This window comes from Gavia stellata, chromosome 3 (genome assembly GCF_030936135.1).
Source record: "Gavia stellata isolate bGavSte3 chromosome 3, bGavSte3.hap2, whole genome shotgun sequence".
Classification (NCBI taxonomy): domain Eukaryota; kingdom Metazoa; phylum Chordata; class Aves; order Gaviiformes; family Gaviidae; genus Gavia; species Gavia stellata.
This window is the reverse complement of record NC_082596.1, coordinates 65,854,890-65,868,220: the sequence shown is the minus strand read 5'-3', so window position 1 is coordinate 65,868,220 and position 13,331 is coordinate 65,854,890. Positions and strand designations below refer to the sequence as shown.

The following is a 13,331-nucleotide window of genomic DNA, read 5'->3' as shown; positions in this document are numbered from 1 at the left end:
CCAGTACCAGGGAACATTTCCAGACACCTGAGCACTACTCTGTTCTTAAAAAAAGTCGCAGTACCAAGTCTGCCTGAGGCCATGTAGCACTCCTGGAAGCAATTTAGAAGTTAGCAAGGATCATTCTCAAAAGGTCATTTACTTGCAACATGAAGCTTGTTGGGTATTCCGTGCTAGTTGGCCTCAGAGTCAAAGAACGGTCTATGGCACATTTAATGTGCTAATGCAGCTGTAGCCACTGTCAATCGGTAAGACTTCGGATCCTAGGAATTTAGTGATTCAACATACATGCCTATATTAGTAGTTCTTCATATCTCTAAAGCGTTTTCTTGTTTTGTTTTTTTGGGTGGGGTTTTTTTGGGGGGTGGGTTTGTTCATTCTGTTTTGAACCATTACCTACACATGTACAGCAGAGCATGTGCACTTAAAACATGCTCTTCATTATTTATGTAAATAACCAGTGTAGACAAACTTTTTTTTGCTCAATGATCTAATGCTTGAATACAAAATAAATCTTATGGAATGGAAAGCTTACAGAGTAACTATTTTGCTTCTCTACTTTTTAAGAAACGGCAACAGAGTATTACCAAAAAGAATACAAGTACTCCAGCTACTTGTTATCTGTTCATTTTCTTCCTTTTTGCAGTGTAACACCACAGCAGAACTGAAGAGATCTTTCTAGGCGAACTGCATACATTTTCCCCTTCATTCTTAAATAAATAAACTTCTATTTATGTCACCACCGTGCATCGAATCATGAATTCAGTACAACTCTTACCTGTTTGGAAGTAGTGTTTGGCATAATTTTCTGAACTCTAATAGAAAGCAAAGTTCAGTACTCGATCTCAACACCACCACCAAGAAGTCATCCATTTTTACCTGACACTGAAGCAGGCAGGATAGCCTGGCCCACAAGTCCTTGCTGAAGTAAATTTTGTTCAAACTGACTCGTCAAAACGGAGTTATTCATGATGAAAACATTAGGGTCTGTTGAGGATGAATTAAGAAGACTGACTGGTTGTAGTCCCTCAGCTGAAGAACGGGCGACAGTCTTCCTAACTTTCTTTGTCTCTGGTTTATAATGACACTGTATGTGGGTTTTTCTGCGCCCTGAAGTACGAAACCGTAAATCACAGTGTGGACATTTAAAGGGCTTTGCTCCTGTATGCAGACGCATGTGGACTTTTAGACTCCCTTTTGTAGAAAAAGAATTACTGCATACATGACAGCTGAAGAGCTTCTGGCCTGGAAAAGTTTCAAAAAGCAGAAAGATAAGTGATAAAACCTCTAAAAATCAATAGCATCGTACCAACAGTTTAAAAAAATACAGACTCTAAACTAATTTGGACAGAATAAATTTGAAATAACTAGCCTTTTTCTTTATAATTTTGGCTGCTTTTCAAATGAATTAAGGAACTTAACGAAGGGTATCTTAATTTTTTCCTATTTCTAAAACTCAATATACTGTTAAAACTTGCATGCAGAATCTTATTTGGTCACCTGTCCTCCTCTTCATCTCTTACCTTCCTTACTAATCAAGTTGTTTCAACTACACAGCTCATAAAACTGGAGAATTACAAGTTTCATCTTGACCTCTTCAGCATTTGGCTTCTCCTTACTTAGCCACTCATTTCCTTTTTAATTCCAGCAGCTTTATTCTTCTGTTTCAGCCTTTACCTCAATACTGACTAGTATTAATGGATTACAAGTAGGAAACAAATAAAATTTATAAGTGAGATAATATTCTAAAACAAAATACCAACCAACTCAAAATAATCTAGAAGTAAGAAATCTGGTCTATACACATACAGTCTTCTTTCTCTGCTTTCCTTTCAGATTGCAAAACATTGGTCTCAAATGGAATTTTTAACATACTACAAATAACAACAGTTTGTTTCAGTCACTGTATGAGCAATTGCACAATTCATGAAATGCATAATGTAAATATCTGGCAGAAAACATGCCACTATAGCTGAAAACCCACTATAACTCCTGAAATTCCCAGGCCTTTCACCACGATATTGTTTTCTAGCTAAACAAGGGAAAGAAAGCAATGTAGTTTGTACAGCTGTGTTACCAAAGAATAAAAATCAAGATTTCTCTATAGCTGTGATGGAAAAATACATTAAAAAAAAGAAAGAAAGAAAAAAACCAAAGAAAGAAAAAAAAACCACAGAAAGAAAAGTAGTACTAAGCATGACTAAATTATCCTTTTTACCCGGCAAACCATTAGATCAACCCTGAAACAAAGTTGACTCGACTTCCAGATCAGACATACTGTATTCAGGTGATGTTAGTCATTTACAGTTGGTAAAGAAGTCACAAAACCACCGTTTGCGTATGATTCCTGCTATTGAGTTCTAGTTTCCATTTACACAGAAGAATCTCTCATGGAATTCCTGAATTACAATTCCATCTACTTCAGATTACAGATTAAGATTACAAAACCCCAAAGAAAAAAAAATATCCATTGGGAGAAAGGAGAAAAAAAAAAGGGAGAGAGAGAAAAAGAAAAGTTAACAAAGCAAAAAAAGTAAGCAGTGAGGAACAAACAGAACATCTGAAGTCCTGTTTAAACAGAACATTAAAATACTCAGTCAGATTATGACCTGACTCTTGGGCTTTTTGTATAAACACCGGGAATCTGAAAATAAAGACGGATGAACTAGAATGTAAAAATATCTATGGACAGGGAGGTAGGGGCCACAAAGGAAACTTGGAGGGAAGATAATCACAAATTGTGATGAAAAGCCATACAGGAATAGCAAATGCCAAATTGGCATTACTTCCAAATACAGTAAAATTAAGTGTGTTTTATTGCATCTACAATTATGCCATACTACTGGCTACCCAAGTAAAATGTTAACAAGAACTGTTACATATACAGGAAATCAGAAAAGCAGTAATTTAGCTTATCTGCTTTATTATTAAAAAGTCTGTAAAAATCACAAAAAGCTCAAAAAAAGAAAAGTGTGGAAAAATTTCTCAGTATTTCTCAAACAAAAGAACTAGTGGGCTTAGGAACAAAATCATCAGATGGCACACTGAAAACCAAATTTGAATCACGGAATTTATTACTGCTGGATGTACTGGAGGCCATTTGTTTTTACCCAGTTTTTCTGGGTTCAGAAAACAATTGTGTAAAGCTAATGTAAAATATTCCATTAAAGGTAGTGAGCAAAAAGATACTATCTCTAGTGCAGAGTCCCACAACTTGCAAACTGCTTGAACCTGGAGGAACATGATCAAATCCCTGCTTTCTTCTTTTCATTATTCTTAGCATCTGCTACTATCCGAGACAAGATACTAATCTACACAGAGATCTGGTATAAAACACAAGAGTAGTATTTCTTATTAAACAACAGTAGAAAGTACAAATACATTGAATTGGAAAGGTAGCTTCCATGAACAAAATAATTATGTATTACAGCATTGAAACCTTTCTTTTTTTTTTTTCATTTTTGAAAGAAGGTTATAGTGCACCTTAGCAAAAATGTAGCCAGTTTTAGAAATTAACTGGTTTAGAACTGGGTTTATTACAGAAACTCAATGGTAAGAAGAAAACAAGTATGAAAGATTTAAAGAGGTTTTTTTTAATTTATGTAAAATTGGAGTTGAAAAATACTACTAACTAAAATCACACCTCTCTCAAGAATACAAAGAAACTACTGTAAAAACCTAAATATTACAGAAATTAGGTTTACATTCAACTTGCATGATTCAAATAGCTGAATGCTCAAAGTTTTTGTACTCTTTCAATCTACTTAGCAGCACAAACATTAACGTTTATAATTTTTTTCTTTAACTTAATTTTATAAAATCCTCCAAATCCACCCTCTTACTCAGAAAATCATTTAGCATTGAAATGCTACAGCAGATTTGAAACTAAAATACTATAGATACATACACAGTTTTTCCATAAGCTAAGAGTATGACTGCTTCATAAGCCTACTAATACAGAAGGCTGTAATAATATGGTTTATTAAAAATATGATTAATTTGATGATGCAGTAAGTACTAAATTTCACCTAGCACTGCCATTCACAGTGCCATTTCCCAGATCATAGTGAAACATACCATTCCTTGCAAAATCTTTAGTTAAAACAGCCTGTCAAGAAAGTAACTGGTTTCTAAACAAAGACATTCAAAATCTTACTGACCTGTGTGTGTTTTAACATGACAATCCAGAGTAGATTTTACAGTGAAACTCTTTCCACATTCTTCGCACTTATATGGCTTCTCTCCAGTATGGATACGAACATGCCTAATAATTCCAGAATAAATGTACATGTGAATTTCTACGTTTATGTCAGTTTGTAAAAATATTTATTTTGTATCTCACTACTTTTAGAATTAATAGAAAACTTCTATTAACATTCCATTAAGCAGAACTAGTAAAGAAGATGATTTAAGCATTTGCCATTTTTCAAACTGATTTTTACATGTTTTTATATGCAAGTCCTATAGCAAGAAAAAATTATTTATTCTAAAACTTCATAATAATCATTTTAATACTGCAGGAAAAGAAATATGAAAAGGCTGGTTTAGTCATTTGAGAACATATAACATTGACACATATTTTCAAACCATTCTGAAAAAGAAAAATGTACGTAAATATGAGTCAAACTTTAGCTTAGGCATAAAAAAGTTATATGAAACTGTTACTGCTAAGTTTCTGGTGAAAAATTTAGAAAATTGAAAATACACAAAACTTTTCCATTCCTTACCTGACTAAATCACTGGGTTTTTTGAAGCTTTTGGGGCAATAACTACAACAGTTGGCATATTTGGGCTCTGCTTCCATTTCTGCTTGCTTATCTTTGATCTCACTAATTCTGTCTTTCTCTGCAGCAGACTGGACAAGAACTTTTTCTGAGACAGTGGCACTTTCTCGAGGCCTAATCTTTGCCAGTTCTGCTGTTTCTTCTTCTGTAAAAGTTATGACACCAGGACGAGATTTTCTGGAAGTTCTTTCAGAGTTTTCATCATCATCTTCAACACATGCAACTATTAAAAAAAATATACAGGTCTGTTTAGTTTAATCTGTCAGCTGAAACTGCAAAAATAGAAGGGTTTATTATTAAACGCAGGGCCACTACATTACATGCTTGGACTTAAATCTCTTTTAGAGGTCTAACTACTCATGTCTGTAATTCTCTTACATAAAGCTGGATTTATAATTCTTATTTTTACAATGCTTAAATACAGGTATAAGTAATTTCGGACAAAAAATGTTCTACTTTTGGAAAACTGATTTCTTTAAACAATTTACATAACAGAGACATTTCAGTGGCTGTGGACATTAGCCTTCCAGCATGGATAATGCCTAATGTAAAGCATTCATATAATCCACCGAAACATTTATACTTGTTTTGCAGTAAGGACTGTAAGAGTAAAAATGAAATAATTTACCTCCCACTCCTGTTTCTGTAGCTGCTGCTACAGCTGAGGAGACTGCCTGATGTTTTTTCATATGTTTTTTGCAGTGAACAGTTGTTCGAAAGCTTTCATCACAGAATGGGCACTTGTAAGGCTTCATGCTCATGTGAGTTGCCATGTGCCTGGTAAGGCTGCCATTAGTTGTGAAGGCGGTATTGCAAATGCTACAGCTGAATGCTTTAACTCCTTCAAGTAACAGAAACAAATAAGTAGCATGCCATTTGTTTAAGTTTACTTACACAGGACATTTACAAAACACATATGTGAGTTATGCTGATATAGAGCTGGTATACTGTTACCTGTATGAGTCTTCTCATGTGACTTAAGAACTCCTGAGGAAACAAAGCCACGGCCACAGAGTTGGCATTTATAAGGTTTCTCACCAGTATGCGATCGTACATGTTGTTTCAAATGGCTGGATTTCTTAAAACCCTTGTTGCAATATTCACATCTATTAGAATAAAATTGTTTTCATTAGTTGCATATAATTACTAGACATAAAAGATTAAGGAAGTTCTGTGACAGAACCTAGAAGTGTAACAAACCTATATGAACGCCTGCTTTGATCTTCATTATCCTCAAGAAAATGAGGCCTTTGGGTATGCAATTCAAGTTCTTCTTGCGATGACTGATCTTGTATCAAGCGAGTAGCCTAGAAATCAAAGCCTCAAGTAAATTTCAATAACACAATACTGAAATAAAGTCACACAAGTAGGCAAGAAAAGATTACAGCATTTACAGTCAACACAATCAAAATGATGCTTTCATAAATTTTTGACAAGGAATTAAGAATGCGATATGATACCTCAACTCTTTCACAGCGAGAAGGAAAGCAGCAAAATGTGCACCTACTGAATCGTAATAAACAGACAATGTGGTGCACTTACACCTCCCTGTGAATCTAGACAAAAACATGTCTCGAGTTGTAGATTTTCTGCTGTTTGAGGGGTTAAATTTAACACTAAAGCAGCCATTTTAAACAGGATGTGCCCCACACTGAGTAGCAAAACACACAGTGGTGCTGACAGACTTCACTTCTTTTTCAACAGGCTTTTCCTCTAAGCAAAAACCACCATAGAATAATCCTCGAGAATGACAGCATGTTGTAAGATTTGAAGAGAAGAAAACTCCAAAGCCTGTAGGTTGAAATTACTCAAACTCTTCCAGATCCTAAAACCCACCTCAGTTCTCTGACTGACATTTGCCCTTTGCAAACAAGCATGAAGGGACAATAATTCATGCAGGTCATCATGGTAAATACATTACTACAGATGGTCTTCATGCTAGGTACTGCTACCAACATGAAAAGTTATATTTAAACTGTATTTTTAGCAATTAAGCTCTTTTACAAATTTAGCAGATGAGAACCATGAAAAAACATTGTAACACTGCAATATGCAAGCTCCATGAATGATCACTACACATTTCTGACGTTATTTTTATTGCTTGATCATATCTATATGCATAGAAATTAAAGAATTAGGACAGAATATAGTGCAATAATGTAAAATTGTTTTATAACATTAGGTCCTTTCCTTAGTTGTAGACTTATGATCCAACTTTATAGCACTATATCTTTTTTTAGGCTTAGAGCATCAAAACGTACAACTCTGTTTCAGAAACATGTAGCCAGGTCACTTATCCTCCCCCCATCCTTTTATTTTCCAGTTGTTAAACATAAGCAATATAGAACAGAAATCATGAAACTTTTCTGACTTCTCAGTTTACCTAATCACCAATGAAATAGCTCAAAGAAACTCATCACTGATCACAGAACAGTGAATTCTGCCTTCCAGTAGTACTTACTACATTAATAGTGTCTGTATTTGGAACCTGAAGAAGGGCTGGTGGATGGTAACTCGTTGAAAGAGCCTGAGATTCAAGTGTGCTTGAATCCTGGAGCTGCTGTACAGCTGGAAATTGAGTCTGTTGATTGTAGCTGTCATTCACTGTAAAACCTGCCAAAAATTAAACAGTCACAAACCTGGAAAATATGCTGAATTGGACTTTGAATAACACCACACTTTTTTGAAGACTACTTTCAAAAGAGATTAAGTAGTATTACCATATAGTAATACTCATTTTATACTCTTCACTGTTGAGTGGCAAAACACACAAATGTTTCTGGCATCTATGTAATATGCTTAATAGGGTTACTTACCATTAGCTGGAATTCTATTGGAAAATCTCCTCCACAGAAAAACACTGTTTGAAGTTTCTTCGGGGTGCCACAATTACCTTAGAGCCATTGAAATTTTGAATTTCTTGTATGTAAGCATGCATGTGTCAAACAGGTTGACCCATCTCCCTTTATCCACGTTGGTACCACGCTCCCTTAACTACACTGGAAGCCGATCACAAGGATGCAAAGCTCAGTGGGGAGGATGGCGGGTGAGTGGAGGAGATGACCCAATAGGAGAACTCCAGTTTCTGATAAAGTAACCCCATTTTCTCCTACTTTGGATCTCCTCCACATATTCCCACTCTTTAGATAATAGTAAAGTAGAGCCTCTCAAAGGCAAACTGCAAAGTAAAAAATAAACATATTTTTATTCACATTTCCAGTATAAAGACCTGAAATTTTTATTCAGTTTTGTTTTTCTGAAATACCAGATCTTAATCACCTCCTTTTCTAAATGAAGGAATGAAATGGTAGTATCAATGATTCAGAGCCAGGGAAGTATGGCTCAGATTGCAGGGTTTTTTAATGCTATTAGAGATGCTCTTTTATCAACCTCTCTAAGCCCTAATGCTTCTAATATTAAAAAAAATAATCAACGTTATGTGGAAAAAAATTAAACCACATGTATCAGTAATTAAGGTAAGGGCAGCATTTTTACTATTTCTGTGCAGTTTGCCTTTAGTGGACAAAAAGGGTGAAGATTATGAAAGCAGGGTAGAAAAAACCCACATCAGATGATCACAGCATCAAAGGCCAAAAAGCAATGCTTGAAGAATGTTTTGAGTTACAGTATATCAAAAAATGGGATGTGTTAAGTTTAAGCAGAAATTTTCCCCAAAAGACACTTTCCACAGCAGAAGAATACTGTTATCAATATAGGAGAAAACCCTACTTGTGTGCTATTGCTTACACCATAGAATGAAAACTAACAAATGTAAACAAACCTTGAAAGCATTATTAGTCAGATTGTAACTTATCACCAAACCTAATGCTGCTACTTGTGTATTATTTCCTCTCCTAGACCTACCAAGATTACAGGAATAAAAGATTCAACAAGCTGAACCTTGCACCTCAATTACTCTTAGTGAAATAACAAAATAAAAAAGTAGCCTGAAGAACAGCGATGCAAAGCTTTATGGTGATAAGAGAGCTGCTAATTTCTATTTTCAAATAAATTTTAAAAGCACCTTTATGGAAGAATGGTATTCCCACTACCTTGATGAGAACACGAAAACCCAAGCCTCAAGAAACTGAAACAAAAATGATGCCAGTTCCATGCCCTACATAAAGGATGTTAACTATTAAATGCACAAAGAAACAGCTGTCTAAAAAAACCTGAAACCTTTTTTAAATCGCTAAGTTATTTTTACTAGCTAAGAAGGAAAAAAGAAGTTACTATACCATGACCTGTTTCACTTCACAGTGTTTTAATAAAAGCAGTTATTGACATCCCAAAAAATTGCCCAGTATTATGCAACAAAATGCTCAGGAAGAAAAGTTCTGAATTTAGACGTGTTTTGGAACAAACTGGAGAAAGAAATACTACTTCTGAAAGTAGTTCTGGAACAAATATAAACCAATGCTGTAACAAGAATATATATGATGCATCCCCATTTTGCTCAATATCTATGAAGGTAAATTTCCACTCAAAATTTTAAAAAGATCTGACAATTTTGAGCATGCTAAAGGCATTTCCTATCACCATACTATTTCTACAGAACCGCATTAAAAAAAAACAAACCAAAAAAACAAACACCAAAAACCAGACATGCAGTCTGAGAGAAAGACAGAAATAAATTTCAGAACCTTTATTTTCTGCTCGTTTTCATCATTATATATTGTTTCCCAGAAGCTTTTGCTTAATCTGCAATGAACAGAGAGCATCTTAAGCTCTGTATAATAAGGAGAGTCTCTTACTACAAAGTCCTCTAAACTTGGACTTGTATTTTGTGTCATTTCAGTACAAGTAATCATTTGCATTGCTTGTTTTTTTTCTCAGCTTCAGGATATCACCCAACCTATTCTCTTGTACATTAACAAAACATCTGAAAGAATAGAATACTCTGGAAATCAGTTTACTAGTGGAAAGATGTCTTGCATGTGAGAATCAGAAAACAACAGTATGATAGTTCATAGCAAATACAGTATTTTAGTTTAGACAAAACCTGAAGTCTTTACTGACAGATGATTTGAATTCTAACATTACAAATGTATCTACATGTGCATCTCTTTGGGGATCAGTGACTAGCAATTATACGCTCTGCAGGTTTGCTTTCTAGGCAACTTTTGGAAACAGCTGAACAGTATTGACTGGAATCCATGTGTTAATAGTTACTGGAAAGAACTGGAATTCCAAGTCCTGAGATTGCAGATCAACTTCATAGGAAGCAAAACAGCAGTCTGGCAGCAAGGGTATATTTGTACAGGCTACAGAATAACAATATTTGGACTTCTTGTAGTTTTTCAAGCTCACTCTCCTATCACCACTAATTGAATTACTAACATTCAACCATGCTTACAGGGAAACTTTAAAGGAAGAAAAGATGACATAATCCATATGAAAACACATTTAGTGACAGATGATATTCAATAACACAAAGACTTTTTCTGATAAAAGGTCCATTTGGTTGTTCTGACCTGACTAAAAAATCTTCATATGAAGATGCCTGAATATGTAAACTACAAAGAACACTGAAGTCCTTTTCTTCAGTCTTCAAATCTAGCTCAATGAATAACAGATTATGATACAGCAGCACGCTCATAAGATCTGCACTTCTTTACAAGTCTGAACATGCCAAGAAGAATATCTATCTGAACAAACCAGAAATTCTGTGAAAGTATTACAAACAAACCTGAAAGAATAAACAAAGTTCTGACAGGTCTGTGCAGAGATCAGCCTCATCTGTCTGAAACGCAAAGACTTTCTTTTTTTCTTAAAAGAAGGAAAAAGGAAAAAAAAAAAATCAAAAAACCTACTGAAGATTTTAAACTTTAAAACTCCTACATTGTTTTATTATATAAACACTGAGCCAAAGTATTTTAACAAGAATACAGCCTATAAAAATCAAGGATAAAAAGACATCGTGTTTTAAGCTTGAATGTTCTGCCTAGCTGATAGGAAAAAGAAATTAGGAGCATGAAGCACAGATGCAGACATAGGGAGAGGGTCGACCAATTTAACGCATGCATCCGCGCAAATGCTTACCTACCTGAAATTCAAAAATTTTGAAGGGCTCCAGGATCTTCAAGGAAACTTCAAAGAGTTGGGAATCTGTGGATGAGATTCCAAGTAGAACAGGAGACATCTTATACAAATGAGACTTAAAAAAACCCACACCACTAATGTTCTGATTAACTGTACCAATTTTATAATGTACCGATGATCAGCCTAGATTTCTGATGATGAAAGAATTGTTTCGGAAGATCTAGAAGAGTCTTCTCCCTCCCCAAGAAAGCACTCAGTATTCAATATTTATTCAATGTAGAAAATACACATACATAGAAACTGAAGTCTAAATAAAATAACAAAACAAGGTTTACATATTGGATTTTCAAATTCAAAGGAGCCATAAAAATCCAAACAAAAACCACCACCACTCTTGAGAGTAACAGAGTGAAAGGTTGCACTTTTTTTTCCTGTAGTCTCTTTTCATTTGTTTGGAAAACTGTAAAAGGTTACCAATGAAAATAATCCATAGTGTTTTAACAGGACCTGGTTCAGTCTTGTTTAATAAAGGCAGAGACTAACTTTTTTTCTCAGTTACATACAAAGCAGCACAACCTAGAGAATTAAAATCGGCAACAAATTATACTATTTCTTCAGTGTCGTGCAACTTAGCACGGTCAGTTACGCTTTTACAAAAGGCACTATACAATTAAACAGGAAATGAAATTAAGAACAGAGAAGTTTAAGCAGAGGGAGTACCGATTAATGGTTACCAGTTACATAAATACGAAGTTATTTGCTGGAGTCAGAAACAAAGAGGAAGAGATCAACTGGTCAGCCAGTGAGCTATGCTTCCCAACCAAAACAAATGAAAATCCCTTGAACATATCACCCTTCTCTGCCCCACCCTCTCCAAAAAAAACCCAAAACAAAACTAGTAGCTTCATACCAAGCAACAACTCAAGAAATCCAGCAGTGCAAAGCAAAGGAACACAGTCATTTCTTCATTCTCTGCAGGCTACATAAGATTTACACATATTTCTCCGCATTTTGTAATCAAATAAAAAAAAAATTTCCAAATGTTTACAATCTCTTAATTTGTTACTTATCTAGCTTCATAAAATACAAAAGGAAACTGCTGTGGTTAGGTGAAAGTATGCTTTTTACATGATTATATTTTGCACTGTCTTTTTCCATAACGAATCCCAACAGCTACTCAGTCAAATCTTAGACTGTATTTCTGATCATCTCAGGTTATAAGCACATATATTTAGGGGAAAAGCTGTGTAAACTGCCTACTGCCACAGCAATTTCAAACACAATCAAGGAAAGAATATGAAATGCCTGACTATAAACCCAATACTGTAATGACTAAACATCAGCTCATAAAAGCAAAATCTATTTATATTTAAAATATTCAAAATATTCTACCAAATATAATTTCAAAATAGTAATTTAAGAAAAGGTTTTTGCAAGTTCTCTGCATTGCAGTTACTTTGACTGTGCATGCCCACTTTTGAAATTCTTTATGATAGCCTTGCTCTAAAGCCAGACTTATAAAACCCACTTTAAAAACCTTTATTTATTACTAACCTTGTGATAAGCCCTGTTGATCAAATGTCTGCTGTGTTATAGCTTGTTGTTCATACTGAGTGATGTTTTCCTGTAAAGCATGCTGGGGTGTCACAAATCTATCTGAAATAGGGAAAGGAAGGTGGGGGGGGGAGATAAACAAGAAAAGGAAGAAGTATCAACAACAGAAAATGTAATTAACTGGGTAATACAGTTATTCCCAAACCCCTACATTTTATAGTCATCTGAATTTTTACTGCATTAAAAATAAATATTTTGTATTCTCCCACCTCAAAACATAGGTATTACTTCCTAATTAGACTATACAGCAGTGCTTTTTATTAATAATAGAGGTGATATAGTAAAGTTTTGTGAACATAGTATTATTTTTTCTGTATATTTGTTTAGTAGTTTTGATACAACTAAATGGTGCAAACGTTAATCAATCTTTTTATATTTTTAACAGTAAACCTAAACACCAATGAATGAAAGAAATTGCACAAAATACTTTAAGTAGTTAGCTTTTAGTCCATGTATTTTTCTAGTTGTTTACTTGCATTGTCTTGAAACCCAAATCATTGAAATTTGTGAATAAAAAGTTATTTGAGAATTTGTAAACTTACCTCATTATAAACCTCATCATATTTCAAATACTCACCCTCATCTTGCTCTAAAGGCTGCTCAGCCAATTGTTGTTCTAGTGCTGTTTCTCCTGTGCCTACTACTGGCTGCTGGTCTAACTCTAAAATAGCCTGCTGATCTGTTGCAACAGCTTCTGACTGCTGTAACTCATCACTTTCAATCTCTACTTGCATCTGTGTAGAAACATGAATGCTCTGCTGATCTACTGTAGAATCATCTATTGAAGCAGACTGCTGATGCTGCTGAAGTTGCTGTGCAAGTTCATATCTGCAAAGAAAGGTAAGAAGGTCTTTTTATGGCTTCAGTTAGACAGTTTACCTAACTATTTAT

General features: G+C 34.6%; 1 protein-coding gene across 1 annotated transcript in view; it reads right to left on the bottom strand.

Annotated features, from left to right (window-relative positions):
• The window catches only part of ZNF236 (zinc finger protein 236), a 73,877-nt gene that overhangs the window by 25,054 nt on the left and 35,492 nt on the right, over nucleotides 1–13,331 (bottom strand). The window contains exons 14-22 of the mRNA XM_059836164.1: nucleotides 13,018–13,268; nucleotides 12,381–12,488; nucleotides 7,246–7,397; nucleotides 5,985–6,091; nucleotides 5,739–5,890; nucleotides 5,413–5,625; nucleotides 4,728–5,007; nucleotides 4,161–4,264; nucleotides 880–1,245 (exon numbers count right to left, since the gene is read on the bottom strand). Coding sequence (XP_059692147.1) covers nucleotides 880–1,245; nucleotides 4,161–4,264; nucleotides 4,728–5,007; nucleotides 5,413–5,625; nucleotides 5,739–5,890; nucleotides 5,985–6,091; nucleotides 7,246–7,397; nucleotides 12,381–12,488; nucleotides 13,018–13,268 — 1,733 coding nt within the window. The remainder of the gene's footprint in view (nucleotides 1–879; nucleotides 1,246–4,160; nucleotides 4,265–4,727; nucleotides 5,008–5,412; nucleotides 5,626–5,738; nucleotides 5,891–5,984; nucleotides 6,092–7,245; nucleotides 7,398–12,380; nucleotides 12,489–13,017; nucleotides 13,269–13,331) is intronic.